Source organism: Delphinapterus leucas, chromosome 12 (genome assembly GCF_059928025.1).
Source record: "Delphinapterus leucas isolate spDelLeu-1000000601 "Yukka" chromosome 12, BTC_Dleu_Yukka2, whole genome shotgun sequence".
Lineage (NCBI taxonomy): Eukaryota > Metazoa > Chordata > Mammalia > Artiodactyla > Monodontidae > Delphinapterus > Delphinapterus leucas.
This window is the reverse complement of record NC_143140.1, coordinates 71,159,611-71,175,437: the sequence shown is the minus strand read 5'-3', so window position 1 is coordinate 71,175,437 and position 15,827 is coordinate 71,159,611. Positions and strand designations below refer to the sequence as shown.

Genomic DNA, 15,827 nt, shown 5'->3' with positions numbered 1-15,827 from the left:
TAACTAGGTAAAAGTAAATATTTTCTAACAGTTTAATTTATCTCCTATTGAATGCTTAATATTCCAAACGAGCATTGAAAACTCAACGGTGTATTTGGAAGTTGGCTTAGATTAATTCATTTTACGTTAAAAAATAAGAACAAGTTCCAAAATATTTGTTTTTCAAACTACCATTTAGGGTATATCAGTTTTAAATTCATTTTCTTAAACAATCGTGGATTATAATGTACCTGAAGGTACAATTTATACATACTTAGAAAAAAACATGTTTTAATCTTGAAAGGCTTTTACTTTTGCATGTGATGAAATAGTTTAAAAACTGTGAAAATACATCTGAGTGAAGTATTTCACTTTGATGAAATCAAATTCTCCACAGAGTAACCAGGCACACTCATACTATTTATACCTTAGGATTTAACAGTTTTCTTTAAATCTTATACTCTCCCAAGAAATCTTTATAACTGTTGATCTTTAAATCTCTAAGCTCTGACGTTATAAATTTAAGGGGAAATTTTAAGCCTTAGACGCACTAAAGATGAGAGTAGCTATCTGGAGAGCTGAACTATACACTTAACATAAACATGATATTCCTGAATACTGAGAGCCATCTATATCCTGCTTAAAAAACTCTATCAGTCCCTTTAGACCCAAGAAAGAAAGCACCCATGAAGAACTGGATTTGAAGCAACACAAACAGTGCTGCAAACAGATGAACTTCACAAGTAACAAATGCATTTCTTTGAGTTTTAACGTTATCACCATTTTTAATGTTTAGGTGCTATTACTACACGTACAACACTGGAAATGACTTATTGCAAGAGGCGTTTTATTAAGGGAAAAGATAGGCATGTTTAGTCTGCTTAAAAAAAAAAGATTAACCTAAGGATCTCATTCTACTAAAGTTGGGAGTATAAATATGGAATATGACAAAAGGGTATCCTTTTAAATATAAAAATGATCATGGGGCTTCCCTGGTGGCGCAGTGGTTGAGAGTCTGCCTGCCAATGCAGGGGACGCGGGTTCGTGCCCCGGTCCAGGAAGATCCCACATGCCGCGGAGCGGCTGGGCCTGTGAGCCATGGCTGCTGAGCCTGCGCGTCCGGAGCCTGTGCTCCGCAACGGGAGAGGCCACAACAGTGAGAGGCCCACGTACCGCAAAAAACAGGAAAAAAAATAAAAAGATCATGTATCTGATAATATCACTCTCTTTAGGTACTCAGAAAGAAATGCTTTATCAGTTATCCTGACATCTTCTAAAGAAAAGTTCCTTTAACTTGCTATATTAATAATAAATTGGTAAATCCGAAAGGTTTGCAGAACTACGTTTCCCCTTATAAACCTGACCATTGTAATTCAAGACCAGTGATTTTTCACTTTGTGAATGTTTTTCTTCCTATACCTCAGGGCAGTGCTAAGATGAGCACACTGACACAGAGAAGCTCAGGGAACACCATGTCCAAAGTCAGGCTGAGTTTCTGGAAAAGGAGCTTATCAGTTTCTTCTTTTCATATATCCTGTATCAGTTCTGTCTCCCCATGCCCTTTGCTTTCGTGGTGCAGAACTGACACTTAAAAAGCCTCAGTCCTGCACCTCTGCCAGAGGCTCAAAGGGCAAGTCAAATACCTTGTGAAAAGCCACAGGCCTCTGATCGCCAGGGAATGCACGAAGACACAGGGCAGTGAGGAGTTTCGTAAGGGACATTTTGATCATTTCATGCATTTGTGGACATCTAGCTTTATGGCATGCTAGACACAACTGAGGGCAAAAACATACATCATTAATGAAGCAGAACAGACCCCAAAAGCAGGAAGGAACAAGAACAAGAAAACACAAGTTTGCAAGCCATACATAAGCAAGTTTTGTATCACCGAGTCAGTAGACTGATAAATAACAGTACTAGGTTACAACCACGGTGTAATTACTATTATTAAATATGAAGCAGCGTAGTGGAATGTAGCAGAGATTCAATATACGTTAACCAAAGTGATAATAAATTTTAAAGAAGCTGCCACAGTAGAAGTTTGCTTAGCTTTACAAAGTACGTATGACCTTCACTTTGTTGAACTGTGCATTTACCTTCTCTTCCCTATCTGAATGGGGTTAGTGGCATAGCTTCGTTAAAACAGTGCATGGTACTGACTAATGAGTTCTATAAAGGGAAGAGCTAGTATGTTTCCAACTGGAAAATTTTTACGGAGATGACAATTTATGGTGATAAAAAATAGAAAGGATCAGAGATTAAGTAAGCTACAAGAAAGCAGAAATGTCTCTTATATGAATGCTTGCTGATCACATTAGAACCAAAGGAAATTTTGATGACCACTGTAAGTCTGAACCCTGTTATATCGTGACGACAGCTCAGTGGCTCTGCCGTTCCCAGGTAAACAGCAGTAACGGTATGTGACAGGAGGCACCTCATCAAACGGGTCCTGTTGATGCAGACACACAGGCACACACACATACATACACACAGACAGAATGAACTGAAGTTGTTTTATTATTCCTAAGAAATACCTGTGTAAGTAAATCTGATCCCATGCTGGGGTAGGGAAATTTGCTGGTTTTCCTTTTGGATCTCAACTTACAAGGAAATTCTTAAAGTGCCCAGGCATTTACGGAAAACTCATTGGGACTTCCTTCTTCCTCCTCCATGTTCTTCCTGGCTTCAGCTGGCATATTCAAATGGCTTAAGACCCCTCAACCCATCAATGCCTGCACCTACTCAGGCAGAGCCTTCTGCTTTGTCTACACAGGGTCTACCAAACTCTAGCCTCTGTCCAGTGAACCAACCCAAAATGAAGTAGAGGGGATCTCTGCATTGCTCAATGTGTCTTCTAACTCCAACTAAGTTCTTCAAGAGCCAGAGGTTAAAGGAAAGTGGAGAATGTCTTGCAAAGGACTAGTTCGCTCAAAGCCTATCTGGCAGTAAGTAGCCAAAGAACAGACACCTTAGAGGAGTCAAACCAGAGTCAGCAAAGAGACTGGCCCACGAGGAAGGAAAGAAAGAGTTTCTGGAAGGAAAAGTGGAGAAGCTCCTTAGAATGGGGTTTCCTCAATCCAGTAGCCTCAGCTGGTTTAATGGGCCAGCTTCCTTGGTTGGTTTTCTTGCCAGGAGGTGGGGCTACCCCTCCCAGTCTTAAAGAGAACAAGACAAATAAGATGCTTCCAGGATAAATGGACCAAGTAAGTCATCTGTGTACTCTTTTTCCAGGTTATATGTGGAGACTATCTGCTCCTTAATTGTAAAATATTTTATTTGAGGTATGGCTCAGAAACAATGCTTCCACATCAGAGTAAAAAAAAAAAGGATCACTGAATATTTAAAGAGAAGTCAGCCCAATTAAAATAATACTTTAGTGACAACTAGAACCGTGACATCAGAATCTTTGGCAGCAGGTCTTGAGCTTCAGTGTTTTTTAAGTTCCCTGGCATAACAAGTGGAACTATTGCTAAACTCCATATCCTCTGAGGATAACGTAATGTTCAGAAAAGACAAACTGAGTATCAATATGTAAAGACACCCAAGAAAGTGGCATATGCCCGATGGTCACTTGAATCTACGGTCACAAAAAAAGTAAAATGAATCAACACTTCTGCTTTACATGTAAAACCACCATACAGCCATTCTCTAACTAAATGCCTTGGTAAAGGTCCAAAGTGGATAAGAATCCAAAGAATCAGTCAGTTGCTATATTAATATGGCAAGATTTCACTAACATTTTCTAAGACTGAGGGTAGCCAGGAAGCAATAGTATAGCATAGTGGTTAACAGCACATATTTGAAATATAAAAAGCCTAGATTTGAAAATCTAAAAAAAATATTTCTTCAATATTGTTTTTTATTTATAAACAAATCAATATAAAATAAGTCTAGATGGCAGTGGGGGGAGCTTACTTACAAAGGAAGCATGTGGAAAGTGGAGTGGGTGCAATCAGACTCCAGCCTGGAGACCCCTCCCTCCCATCCACCTTTGGGCTTTCCTGGCCTAAAATCACTGGGCAAGCAAATTAACCTCCCTTTCTCTGGGATTCTTTATATAGCTTGGTTATGGTAAAGATTAAAAGAGAATGTGTGGAAAATACAATACTTATTGACATGCCCTAGGAACTCAACCATCAGTAGCTACCATTATTAACCACTGTTTTGGAATTGAGGGATGGAGGATGGATGGAGTAAAAAAGGGAGGTTCCTGAAAGTAAAAATCTTAAAGAAAAAAAAAATGGTCTTTGAGAGAGACTCTGCTTGAACTTGATAACATGCCACAGGATCAAAGACTGGAAGTTTCCCATGACTAAGATCAAACCAGCAAATACACATTTACAAACAAGGCTTTCTCACTTAGAAAAATCCCATAGAGCAGCCTTCAGCAAGCATGAGAATATGCTCCAAATCTTACCAATGAAACAGTATCATTAACCATCTTCAAATCAGCTTCACAGAGCTTCTGGTTATGCACTACCTCTTCCCAAGGCCTTGGCGATTTTTACTTCGACAGCTTTTTCCTACGTTAAGGTAACTATCCTCGGAACACTCAACACATCTGCTCACTTGGGCATAATAGTAGGAGAAATACTAAGCGTCCAGCTTTCAACCAATGAAGAGAATTTTGTATCCATACAGAGTTTTAGTAATGATAATTCATGAAATTAAACAGAAAACACATGTTGGATATTTCATAACTGTCCAATTCTAAATTCGGTTGATATTTATTCCTCCTGCATCATAGAAGCCCCTATTCTGAAAAACTGTCATTACTGCAGTTTAATTAAGCAAGTTAAAGTTAGACACACAAATGAAGGCTGCCCTCTTATTTACATTTTCAGCGCTTAATGATCCTTTTATAGTTTCAGCAGTACCTTGGGAAAACAGACTCATTTTTCATACTTAAGCACACATCCCGTTTCCTGATCAACAGGTTCCAGGGTAAACACTATTCTTGAGTAACAGTCAATGCAGACGGAGTAAGAAAGAAGAGAGTGTGTGGATTCTCTCCCAACATTTCCACAGGGGTTTTAAATGATTTACTTTAAGGTCTTTTTATAAATTGTTTCCCTAGCTATATCAAAAGTGACAATAGGAGAAAAGATTTTTTTTCTTGAAGTTAAAGACTTATTTTTATGAGAAATTCAGCTACAACCAAGAAAGTTTCCAGGAGCTAAGTGGTAGTTTTAGGCTGAAATGTCCTGCTTTAAAAATAGAGATGCAGATTTTTCAAAGGCTAAATTAGCAGGTAGAAAGCACTTGAGAACATGCAAAAACCTGCAAAATCATTGGGTTTCACTATGTCTACAGAATACCATTATTTTTGTGGCAGTATAACTCTTTTGTAGTTAATGCTTCCTGTTGATGAAAAAGTATTTCTTAAGCAACTTCTATGGTGAAAACCCAAAAGGTTCTAAGCTATTTTGCAAATCTGAGGAAAAATAAAATGTAGGCAATGTAAGAAAAATACTTATACCTATCACGTGTATCTGAAGTAAACAATGATTTCCAATAAGTCTACTATCCTTTCTTAAATTATGCATACATAATGCACTTAATAATCTAACAGCTGTAACTACTGATCCATAAGCTTATATTTATAAATTGTTCTTATGCTTTTCATATAAATAGATCTACTCCATGCTCGTCTTATGCCAGATTACATAAATATGGATTCGGGGAGGAGCTATGATTTTAAAGGTTGACAGGGCCTTACTGGTGGAAACACATACTCAGAAGGAACAGTGGGATAGCTCTGTGGCAGTTTAAACCATTAAAGCGTTTTAAGAAATATGTTTGATATATATCAAGCAATGACAAATGGGAAGGAGAAAACATGGAGATGGTTTGGCAGGAGAAGATGATGAAAGACAAGGGAAATTAGAAGAGTCAAAATCTTGTACTTATTAGGGGCCACCATTGAGAGGGTTCTGCTGCTGTGTGGGCATCCCTACTTCGTGAAGGGGGCTCAATTAGCCATGGCAAAGAGGCATGACAGACCTTGCCTGGGATTTAGGTCTATAAACCCAGAAAAACACTATCTTTAGATCTCATTTTAATGAGATTATACCAATATTCACTTGTGGCAGCGCTTCTCAAACTTTAATACGTTTATGCATCCCACGGGGTATCTTATTACAAGGCAGCTTCTTATTCAGAGGTCTGGGTTGGAGCCCGAGGACTTGCATTTCTAACAAGCTCCCAGGTGCTGCCATGCATCTGCCGAGTGGACCACACTTGAGGCTTTAGAGCATCACAGCTCCTTTCAATATGGTTTTACAACACAGCTTGTTGGAGAGAACAGTAACTATCAGAGCAGTGATTTTCAACTTGACTTCTGCAGTAGAATCAACCGGAGGCCTTTACAAAATTTGTTTGCCCAGGTCCCTCCAAGACCAAAAAGCTCAGAATTTCTAGGGCAACCCTAGGCATCTTATTTTTGCTAATACTTCCCAGGTGATTTGAATATGCAGCCTTTGAAGAGAACCACAAACATAAAAGTAGGGCCTCTGATGCTTTGCAACCGTAAGTATCCCATATGTAAGAGAGTTCATTTCAGGAGGGTAAAGAGAGGTCAAAGTTTAATCAAGTAACTACTGAAAATAGTCAGCCTTATACAGGAACCTATGCAAACTTGTATAAGCCTGTCTCTAATTCTGACCTTTAATCATTGTTGGTGGTGAACTGAGGCATACTATTCTCTTAAGAAAAAGATCTATTTTAAAGATAAAAGGCAAGATTAGTTTAACTTCAACACTGTGTCTGCAGGGTGCTCACGCCTGGGAATGGTCTGGATGAGGGGAAGGGTAGCCCCTTTGAGAATTACCACTGGTTTCCACGGGGCAAGTGTAAGGGCCCCTGTGAGTGTCCCTTCCACAACCAAACTATGACAGCACGTGCTACAGGGTATAAAGACCAAAAGTTCAGTCATACCGACCAGTCTCGCTTCCTGGTTCTATCACTTCCTAGCTGTGTGGCTATCAGTCATACCGACCAGTCTCGCTTCCTGGTTCTATCACTTCCTAGCTGCGTGGCTAGTACAGCAGTACTGCTGTGCAGATGATATGATCTAATACAGGGAAAGTTCTGAGAACCGTGCCTGGCAGAGAGCTAAATATGTACTAAAGGTAGCCATGGAACACTGTCTTAGCCATGTAATATGTACTTATCTCTTGCCACCAAGAGTGATGTTATGTTCTCAAGCCTCCTCAGAATGATCAACTCTGAGAGGAAATGGCCACAGAGAGCCCAGAGCTCTAGCTAATGCCTGGTGGAAGTGCTCTGAGTTGCAGCCAAGCCTGATGGATAAAGATCCACGATTCTCAGCAGGAGAGCACTTTCCAGGGTGTTTTTCTCACTGGCTTTCTGATCGGTGCCACTGGATAGAGTGAGCCCCTGGTGCTGGAATCGGCATGCTCGTCCTCTGCTTCTCTCAGCAGCCTGGCGTGCAGATGTCCTTACCCATGGACTGTCCAGCTGCAAGAGTTGGATTCTTACTCCCTTCAACCTGGTGTCCACGCCAGGTCCAGGCTAGCACAGAGGAGTGATTCTGCACACTGCCATTTATCAAAAGCACTTTGAAGTGGTGACCATTGTGGTCCTTACAAAGCAGTCTCCATCCCCCTGCTATGCTGGAGAATCTGCTGATGTTTCCAGTCACCAGAAAAGAATGGGGCATCTAAGTGAGGGCTGGGGCAACCTGCAGCCTCAACTGTTAAGTTCCACCACGGACAGGGAGGTGGTAGGACCTTCTTGTGGATCTACAGGAGAGGCGGGGCCTAAAAACATCTTCTGGGAGCCTGCACACTGTCAAGGGAAGGTCCCCGCTATCAAATACAGGATGAAAAGTTTATTTTTAAGATCTTTGCCAAGTCCTTCCTTCAGAGGAATGCAGTCCGAAGCCTCCATCCTGAACAATAAGTCAAAGCTAGCACTGGAAGTAACGCATTTTTCCATGATGGTCTGACCCCTGCTTTATGACCTTCATGCTGACATTCTGCTGGGAACTCTTCCAACTAGGGGATCTCAGGAGGCTGCAGGAGGGGCAAGAAGGGGAAGTAAGCTTGCTACTGTTGTCTCAGGAACCTAAGCCCAGTTGATGACCCATCCCTTCAGGGTCCTGGCCGTGTCAACATTATTTAGTGGAAGCCTGGACGTCGTCATCCATCTGCTGCTCCAGGAGAGCAGCAGCTAACCTTGACCCAGCATTTACTATGCGGCTGCCTGCACTGAAAGCTTTTTACATGGATTCTATCTTTCTTGTCTAATCAGCACAACCATACCACGAGATAGCGAGGTAGGCGCTGTTAGCATTGCTTTTACACAGAGAACAAACACAAGCCCAGGGAGGTATCTAAGGCAACACCGCTGGGAGGTGGTAAAGTCAGGATTTACACCCGACCAGTGCAACTCAAGAGCCCACACTGTCACCACCAAGCTCAAACGCCTTTATATCACTCTTGGGCTGAGATTTAAAAAATAAATAAATAAAAGGTTTTTTCCCTTTATAGGTTCTGGTAGAGACCACTGTGTTTTGATGTTTCATCCTATCTAGACAGGTCTGCCAACTCTCTACTCTGGCTTCCAGATCCCCTCTGAAATCACCCTTGACTTGGGTGGTCCATGGCAGTGTGTATCTGCTGTTTGGGAATTACATCTCGAATCTTTCAGATTCTCATTCAAAAACTCATCCCTGTGAGGATGATAAAGACCTCACACTCTCAAAGGGAGCTTGGGAATCCGTGGTGGCCTCCCCAGTCCTGAAGAGTCCTACAACAACCCATCCCCTTCCCCATACCCCTCCTGGGCAGGGGTCGAGCTAGGCAGTGGCTGGGCAGTGACACGCTGCATTTCCCTTCTTGTCCCTTCACATGGCAAAGAAATAACAAGCCTCTTACGTGCCAATCCTGTTTCTTGCTCTGCTCAAAACTACATTTGTCACTTTAAAAGCAAACCGGCATGAGGTATCTAAAATTGTCAAACTCACAGAAACAGAGAGCAGAATGGTGGTTGCACGGTGTGGGGAGGAGGAGGGAAATGGAGAGTTAATATTCAATGGGTATAAAGTTTCAGTTATGCAAGATGAATAAGTTCTACAGACCTGCTATACAACACTGCACTACGGTTAACACTACTGAATTGTACAGTTAAAAAGATTGTTAAGGGGCTTCCCTGGTGGCGCAGTGGTTGAGAGTCCACCTGCCGATGCAGGGGACGTGGGTTTGTGCCCCGGTCCGGGAGGATCCCACATGCCGCGGAGCGGCTGGGCCCGTGAGCCATGGCCGCTGAGCCTGCGCGTCCGGACCCTGTGCTCTGCAACGGGAGAGGCCACAACAGTGAGAGGCCCGCATACCGCAAAAAAAAAAAAAAAAAAAGTTTGTTAAGGTCTCATGTTGTGTTCTTACCACTGTTAATAAAAAAAAAAAAAGCAAACCTACAAATGACAAGATCACTCACAAGTGCCTCTTAAAATTCAACTAAAAATACCGATAGCTATTCTATTTCTTTACTTATATAGAGTGAAACATACTAATGTGGTAAAGAAAAGCGTTCTTTCTATCTACATACATACGCATTTGAGAACTGATTTATGTCATAGTGAGGGGTCAGCTGTCTGTTTTTCTTTTGACTGACACATAAAAATGTTCTATGTGCTCAAAAATAACTTTCTCTCAATTTTCACTCTTCAATGCCACATAATACCATAAAAGCATGTGTATCAGCCAATATAAATACTACTCATGATAATGTTAACTATGCATGATGATGGATATGTTAATTAGCTTGACTGTGGTGACTATTTCACAATGCATATGCATATCGAAACATCGAACATTTTATTTGTTGGTGATACCTCAATAATGATGGGAAAAAGAGGAAAAAAGAAAACATGCCCTAAGTGTTAAGCGTCTACCTGGTATACTCAATAAATAGTAATCATTAGTGTTAAAAAAAAAAATACCCATGACTGTTGATAGTTAGGCTTTCTTTTTCTCTATAATTTCAGAATTCTGAATATATCATTGGCTCCTTGAGGTCTACGTGTGTAGTCTTGTCAAAACATACAAATCCTGAAGGTACTCTTTTCAAGAAGTGGCAGGTAATTCATTCTAAGCATAGTAAAGTACAGCTTTGGAATGATGCTGTTCCCAAAAGCCAAAGGCATATGCCGGACATTCAAGAAAGCAAGTTTTCTGTTGGACATACTGTGGGGAGTGCTGAAGGCACATATTACTCCAGGCTGCAACACAGATGGAAAAGAGAAGGCTTTCCAATGATCGTTACAAAATGCACTCATCAGGGTTTAGGAGACGGGGATGCAATTTAATCAATAAACGTCTCCTCTAAATCTCACACTTGGTTTCTTAAAAACCATTAAAAAAAATCAAATTCTCTTCCATCAATCTTAGGAAAAATAGTAAGTGCAAAACCTAGGTGTAGCAGCGTCGGGAGAACCGGTACTGTTATTTCCATGGCTAAAGCCTCAAGTCAAGCAAACCAAAGCATGCAGAGCACCGACTAAGGATGGTGGCCCACATAGCCTGCTTCCCACAAATCAACTCCATAGTGGAAATTCCCCACAATAATGATCAGAGAAGGGCTCACCCCACTGCTGCGGCTTGGCTCCACCCCAGCATTTATCCCAGGTCGGGGTAAAGCAGCTGTGAGCAGACAGCACACACAAGCAGCACTTGAGCGTCTGGGGAAAACGGATACTCACCTCCGCGATCTTCAGCACTGCGCTCCCATTCAGGTCAAAGGTTGGGGTGTAGGTTATGCAGAGTAAAACCTTTAACAGCCAGGAGGCAGAGGAGGAAGGAAGAGAGAAGGAAGTAAAAATTTAGAAATAAATTTCCACTTCACATGTTATTAGTGCAGTCCTGTTTTTTATGACTCTTTCGCTCTTTGCTTTTCATATGTTTCTTTCCATCCCACCCACTGCTCTCTAATTAGTGACCACACATTGCCCAATAAAATAGAGACTAATACTTGTAAAAGGAAGAAGCATTGTAAGCCTGGCCAGAGATGGCTTTCTTCAACTCCAGGTCTGTCCAGTAATAAAGAAAACCAAACGGCCAGGCTCACTGCTAGGTCCTGTACGTGAATTACCTAGACTGATATTTTTAGTAAGCGTCATTATTACCGTCCTCATCTTACTGATAAGGACACTGCACCTCCGAATGATTAAATAAGCTGCCAAAGTCACACAGGTACCAGCTGTGGAGCTGAGATCTGAACCCAAGTAATCTGACTCCATGCCCTGACTGACCATGCAATACTGTCTCTACCTCTTCCTAGACCGGAGCGTCACTGTATTTTTCTGTTCCTCTCGCCTTCCCAGATCCACATGGGATTAGACATTCTTTTATGGGCACTTTCTTCTTTCCTTCTTTATTTCCCCCAGCACACTGCCTGGGGCTTATTTATTAGTTCCAGATTCCCCTTATTCTCCAAGTTACATAGACAGTGAGTCGATGACATTTACAAGATCTTTAAAGACCACTAAAAATTCCACTCTCTACTTGTAGAGCTATTAGGGAATAGATCAATAAAAGCCCAGGGCATTTTAAGAATTGCTTCTAATTTTACAGATAAAAGGCTAGATGCTCCCCTGTCCATTTGGCTTCTGATGCTGCAAATTATCTCGCAGGTGGTCCCAGACATGAAATTGCTGATGTCTGCTCCTTGATCCCCAAACCCAACAGCCACGTCCTGCCTGCAGCTCGGCCTGTCAGTGGCAGCCTCAGAGGATGTTTCCCACCTGGTTCTGCCTAACTCGTGAAAGAGCGCTGAAGCCTAGCAAATTTACCATTAGGATATACACCTGCTCAGCACATCAAAAAGTGTAACTGTCCCATGGAGCAAGGAACCTCCTAAATCGCTCAGTCTTAGTTACCAGCCAGGCCAGCCCTAGGAACAGTCACGCCTTTAGAGAAAGCAAACAGGTAGGTAATTAAAGAAGGAAAAAGGGATTCTTGCCAATTTTAGTCACAAGGTTAGAATAAATTCACAATTTTTTGTTCCTTAAGGCACCTGAGAGCCAAGAGCTGACTCCACATAAAAATCGTCTGAATGCCACGTTGGCCGAGAGAGGGGGACTGTGGGAACTACTGCCCCATGGCTTCATGGGAAAAGGCTTTCTTTTGTTTGATGACTACCTTTGGGGGTCGGAGTCTGGCATGCAAGGAGGGATGAGAGCTGAGGACAACAGGGTCACCAGGTCCTAATTTCGCCTGGGGAGAGGCCATGTCTTCTAATGCCTCTGTAGTTGATGGCATCTCTGCCTGACACCCTCCTATCCTGGGATCCTCCTAGGCTTTTTCCTCATGTGGCTCATCTCCTGGCTTCTTGGTGATCTCAACTCAAATGTCGCCCCTCAGAGAGGCCTGCGGCCCTCCCTGAACACTCTCTCTGAAATGGCCTCTCTCACAGCTCCTTGTTTCACTTGCTTCAGAGCAAGCACCAGTCTCATAAATTACTGGTTTATTTACTTATTTATAATCTTCTCATTAGACTATAACATCCACTGAGCATCTGAAAGGCCCTCAGGCTTTCTCATATGAGGCTTTCGAACTTTGATTTCTTGCTACCTTGCACAGCTTCTCTTTCTTATTTATTTTTTCTATGTCATGTTTCACAGCAGGTGGGTGGAGGGTATGAGACAGTGGCTGGTGTAGGTGGTGGTCTGGGGAGGTGAGGTGGCCCATCTTGGCCCTTGGTTTTTTAAGTCATTACAATAAAGGCTGGCAACTGGCAAGACCTTACAATATGAAACTAATCATGGCAAATTTTTGTCTGAACTGGCTAATTAATAATGTTACTTATAGGACCAATGATCGACTTCCTGCCTTCCATCGCTCCGTGCATTCATACAAGGTGTGCAAGGGTAAGAAAGAAGTTTTCAAAAGCCAACCCAGTTTTCTGTGAACAAGAGCTGCTTTATGCAACAGAGGCTGGAGGAAGTGGGAGCCGTGTCTATGGTGAGGTCTTCGGGAAGGGCACTGAGTTGGCATATTTGCTAATCAAGCTTCTCAGGGGAACAGAGGAGGCTGGACTCTGCCACCGGGAAGCCAGCCAAGTGTAGAGGGAGGCCTCACAGCAACAGTCTGAAGGAAGCTGAAGATCCCTGCACCCAACTGATGCTGATCCTGTTCAAAAGATCATTGAAAAACAGGCTCTCCACACCTAATGTCTGGCCACTAATATCCAAAGACTCACTGAGCTCTATGCAAAAACTAAAAACAAGAAAAAATAGTGAAAGTGAAGCATAATAATGAAGCCGTCTCCTTAAGCTCACACAACTTGTTTTTCTGGAAGCAGAGCAGGTTTTAACTCCAGAGCTGACGGTGCCCATGGCCTGCCTATGACTCCCAAGACACATAAAGGGCCCCCAGTTTCTAGCTAGGATGGTGCAGCAGACAGATGTGACTTATTGCAAATGATACACGGAAAAACGGTGCCCAAAGCCTGGCAAGCACTAATTCACTGGATTCAAACACAGACCGGGTGTAGGAAATTTAGGGTGACGGCAAATTAATTTCAAGTGTCTGACTTCCACTGCATAATGAAAGAGTAAGAAGTTTAGACTGGTATTCTGAGCACGTTGGCCTCAAGGAAAACAGGAGCACCTAAATATTGAGGACAATTCCAATAAAAATACATCCCTCACAGGGTCATTAAAGCATACTGGCTATATTATCACTGAACAGCAAGAACTTGAGCGACAGGCAGCGTCTTGCAATCTAGATGGTTGGTGCTGCCTCCATAAATAAGCCAAGAGGATGGGGAAAGTAGGTGCAAAACCGTCCACAAAAAGGGCACGATCATTACAGAGGCTAATAAAAATCGCAATTATGAAAAAACAATAACTGAATAGCTACTATATACAAGAAACAACCCTGCAATTAAAAATGTGTATAGAAACAATGGATAAAACAGATAAGACTGGAAAGGAGAAAGAGAAGCTGATTTATTGCAAGCATTGGGCCCAAGTGATAAGAATCTGAAAAATTTAGCCACATTAGGAACACAGAGAGACAGATGCGGATAGATAATGATGACAAGTGCAAGATCACAGGTATGCACTTCTCATCAGGAAAACCCCGGATGAATCCTCTCCCGGATATCCTCTCCTCTCCCGGATAAGATGCAAGGGCATCTTATCGTCATGATTGGGGTTTCTCCATCAGGCTCATTCTGCCCTGCGATCACAATCACGACAGAGCAGGGGCTGTGATGTCAGGGCTAAAACACAAGTGTTTCAGTAACGTGACTGTGGCATGTGATTTAGTATTTAATTGCTGTGAATTTGCCTACATCCTCTAAGCCCCTTATCTTTAAAATTCCCATCCCACCTCACAAGGATATTTAGAGGAAAAATTAATTAAATGACTTTAAAAAAAAAAAGAGGGGCTTCTCTGGTGGCGCAGTGGTTAAGAATCCGCCTGTCAATGCAGGGGACACGGGTTCGAGCCCTGGTCGGGGAAGATCCCACATGCTGCGGAGCAACTAAGCCCGTGCACCACAACTACTGAGCCTGAGCTCTAGAACCCGTGAGCCACAACTACTGAGCCCACGTGCCACAACTACTGAAGTCTGCGCGCCTAGAGCCCGTGCCCTGCAACAAGAGAAGCCACTGCAATGAGAAGCCCACACACCGCAACGAAGAGTAGCCCTCACTCGTCACAACTAGAGAAAGCCCGCACACAGCAACAAAGACTCAGTGCAGCCAAAAATTAATTAATTAATTTTTTAAAAAAAGAGTACACACAGTACATATATCTCTAGGCTATCGTCTCATAGAGATTAAACAAGTCTCCATTTGATGTAACACATGGCAGCCATTCCAGTGTAAATAATTAGATGCATTTTAAGTAAAACAAAAGAAAAAAAATCAATCAGATCATCCGCATTCAAAAGTATAAATCTTTCCAAGTCTTCATCCTACTATGTATCACTGCCCCCAATTCCTGCTGTCTAAAGCCCTCGTCATTCTGACCCAGCTCCACTTCCTCTCTCCTTGATGTTCTCCCTTTCAGGCCCCAAATCAATTCAAGGCATTATTCGCCAAGGTTCTAATTGCTGTGGGGTCACAAATACAAAGCAAGCACCATCTTTACCATTACAAACTCACCATCTATTGGAGAAATGAATACTTGTACAACTATACTTCATGGCTGGCTATAGTGAGCGCTACTGCAACCGTGAGGTATATAATAATTCTTAAGGTCAGAAGACATCTCAACTTCGGAGAGCAGAGAATTCACAGATTAGATAATGTGTGAGCAAAGCACTGATACAGGAGAGAAAAGGGACAGATGTACCAAGCAAAGGAAATGCTGTGAGTAAAGGTATGAAGTGTGAAAGCAGAGGCTGGAGATGGTGCTAAAAAGGTTGGCTGGAACCTTATTACACATCAACTTAAATACCCCATGTTAAGTCTTTTGCACAGATTATTTTAGGGCTGGTTGGGGCAACAAATCACAACTAAAACTAGATGTAGGGACTTCCCTGGTGGTCCAGTGGTTAAGACTCCAAGCTCCCAAAGCAGGGGGCACGGGTTTGATCCCTGGTCAGGGAACTAAGACCTTGCATTCCACATGGCACAGTCTAAACAGACAAACAAATAAAAACTAGATGTACTGAGGCAAACCAGAAATCAGAGCAATAAAGCAGACAATATGTTGTAGATGAATTAAAGACAGAGCCTAGTCATTCCAGTGGCAATGAACTGACTGGGGTGCATTGGTGAAGGGATGAAGGGAATTCACAAATAGAAGGCAATGGTCACCCATATATGAAATCTGGGTGTCACCCAACCACTGTTCTCTCCCCACCTACTCCCT

The 15,827-nt window shown here is 42.3% G+C and overlaps 1 protein-coding gene across 3 annotated transcripts in view; it reads right to left on the bottom strand.

Annotated features, from left to right (window-relative positions):
* Window positions 1-15,827, bottom strand: part of ARFGEF3 (ARFGEF family member 3) — a 188,386-nt gene that overhangs the window by 105,164 nt on the left and 67,395 nt on the right. For 2 of the 3 annotated variants that reach the window (XM_022557697.3, XM_022557705.3), the window contains exon 5: window positions 10,703-10,771. In XM_022557697.3, the coding sequence (XP_022413405.1) occupies window positions 10,703-10,771 (69 nt within the window). Of the gene's footprint in view, window positions 1-1,622; window positions 1,755-10,702; window positions 10,772-15,827 lie in introns of all 3 variants that reach the window. The other variant, XM_089922040.1, reaches the window with a different exon arrangement.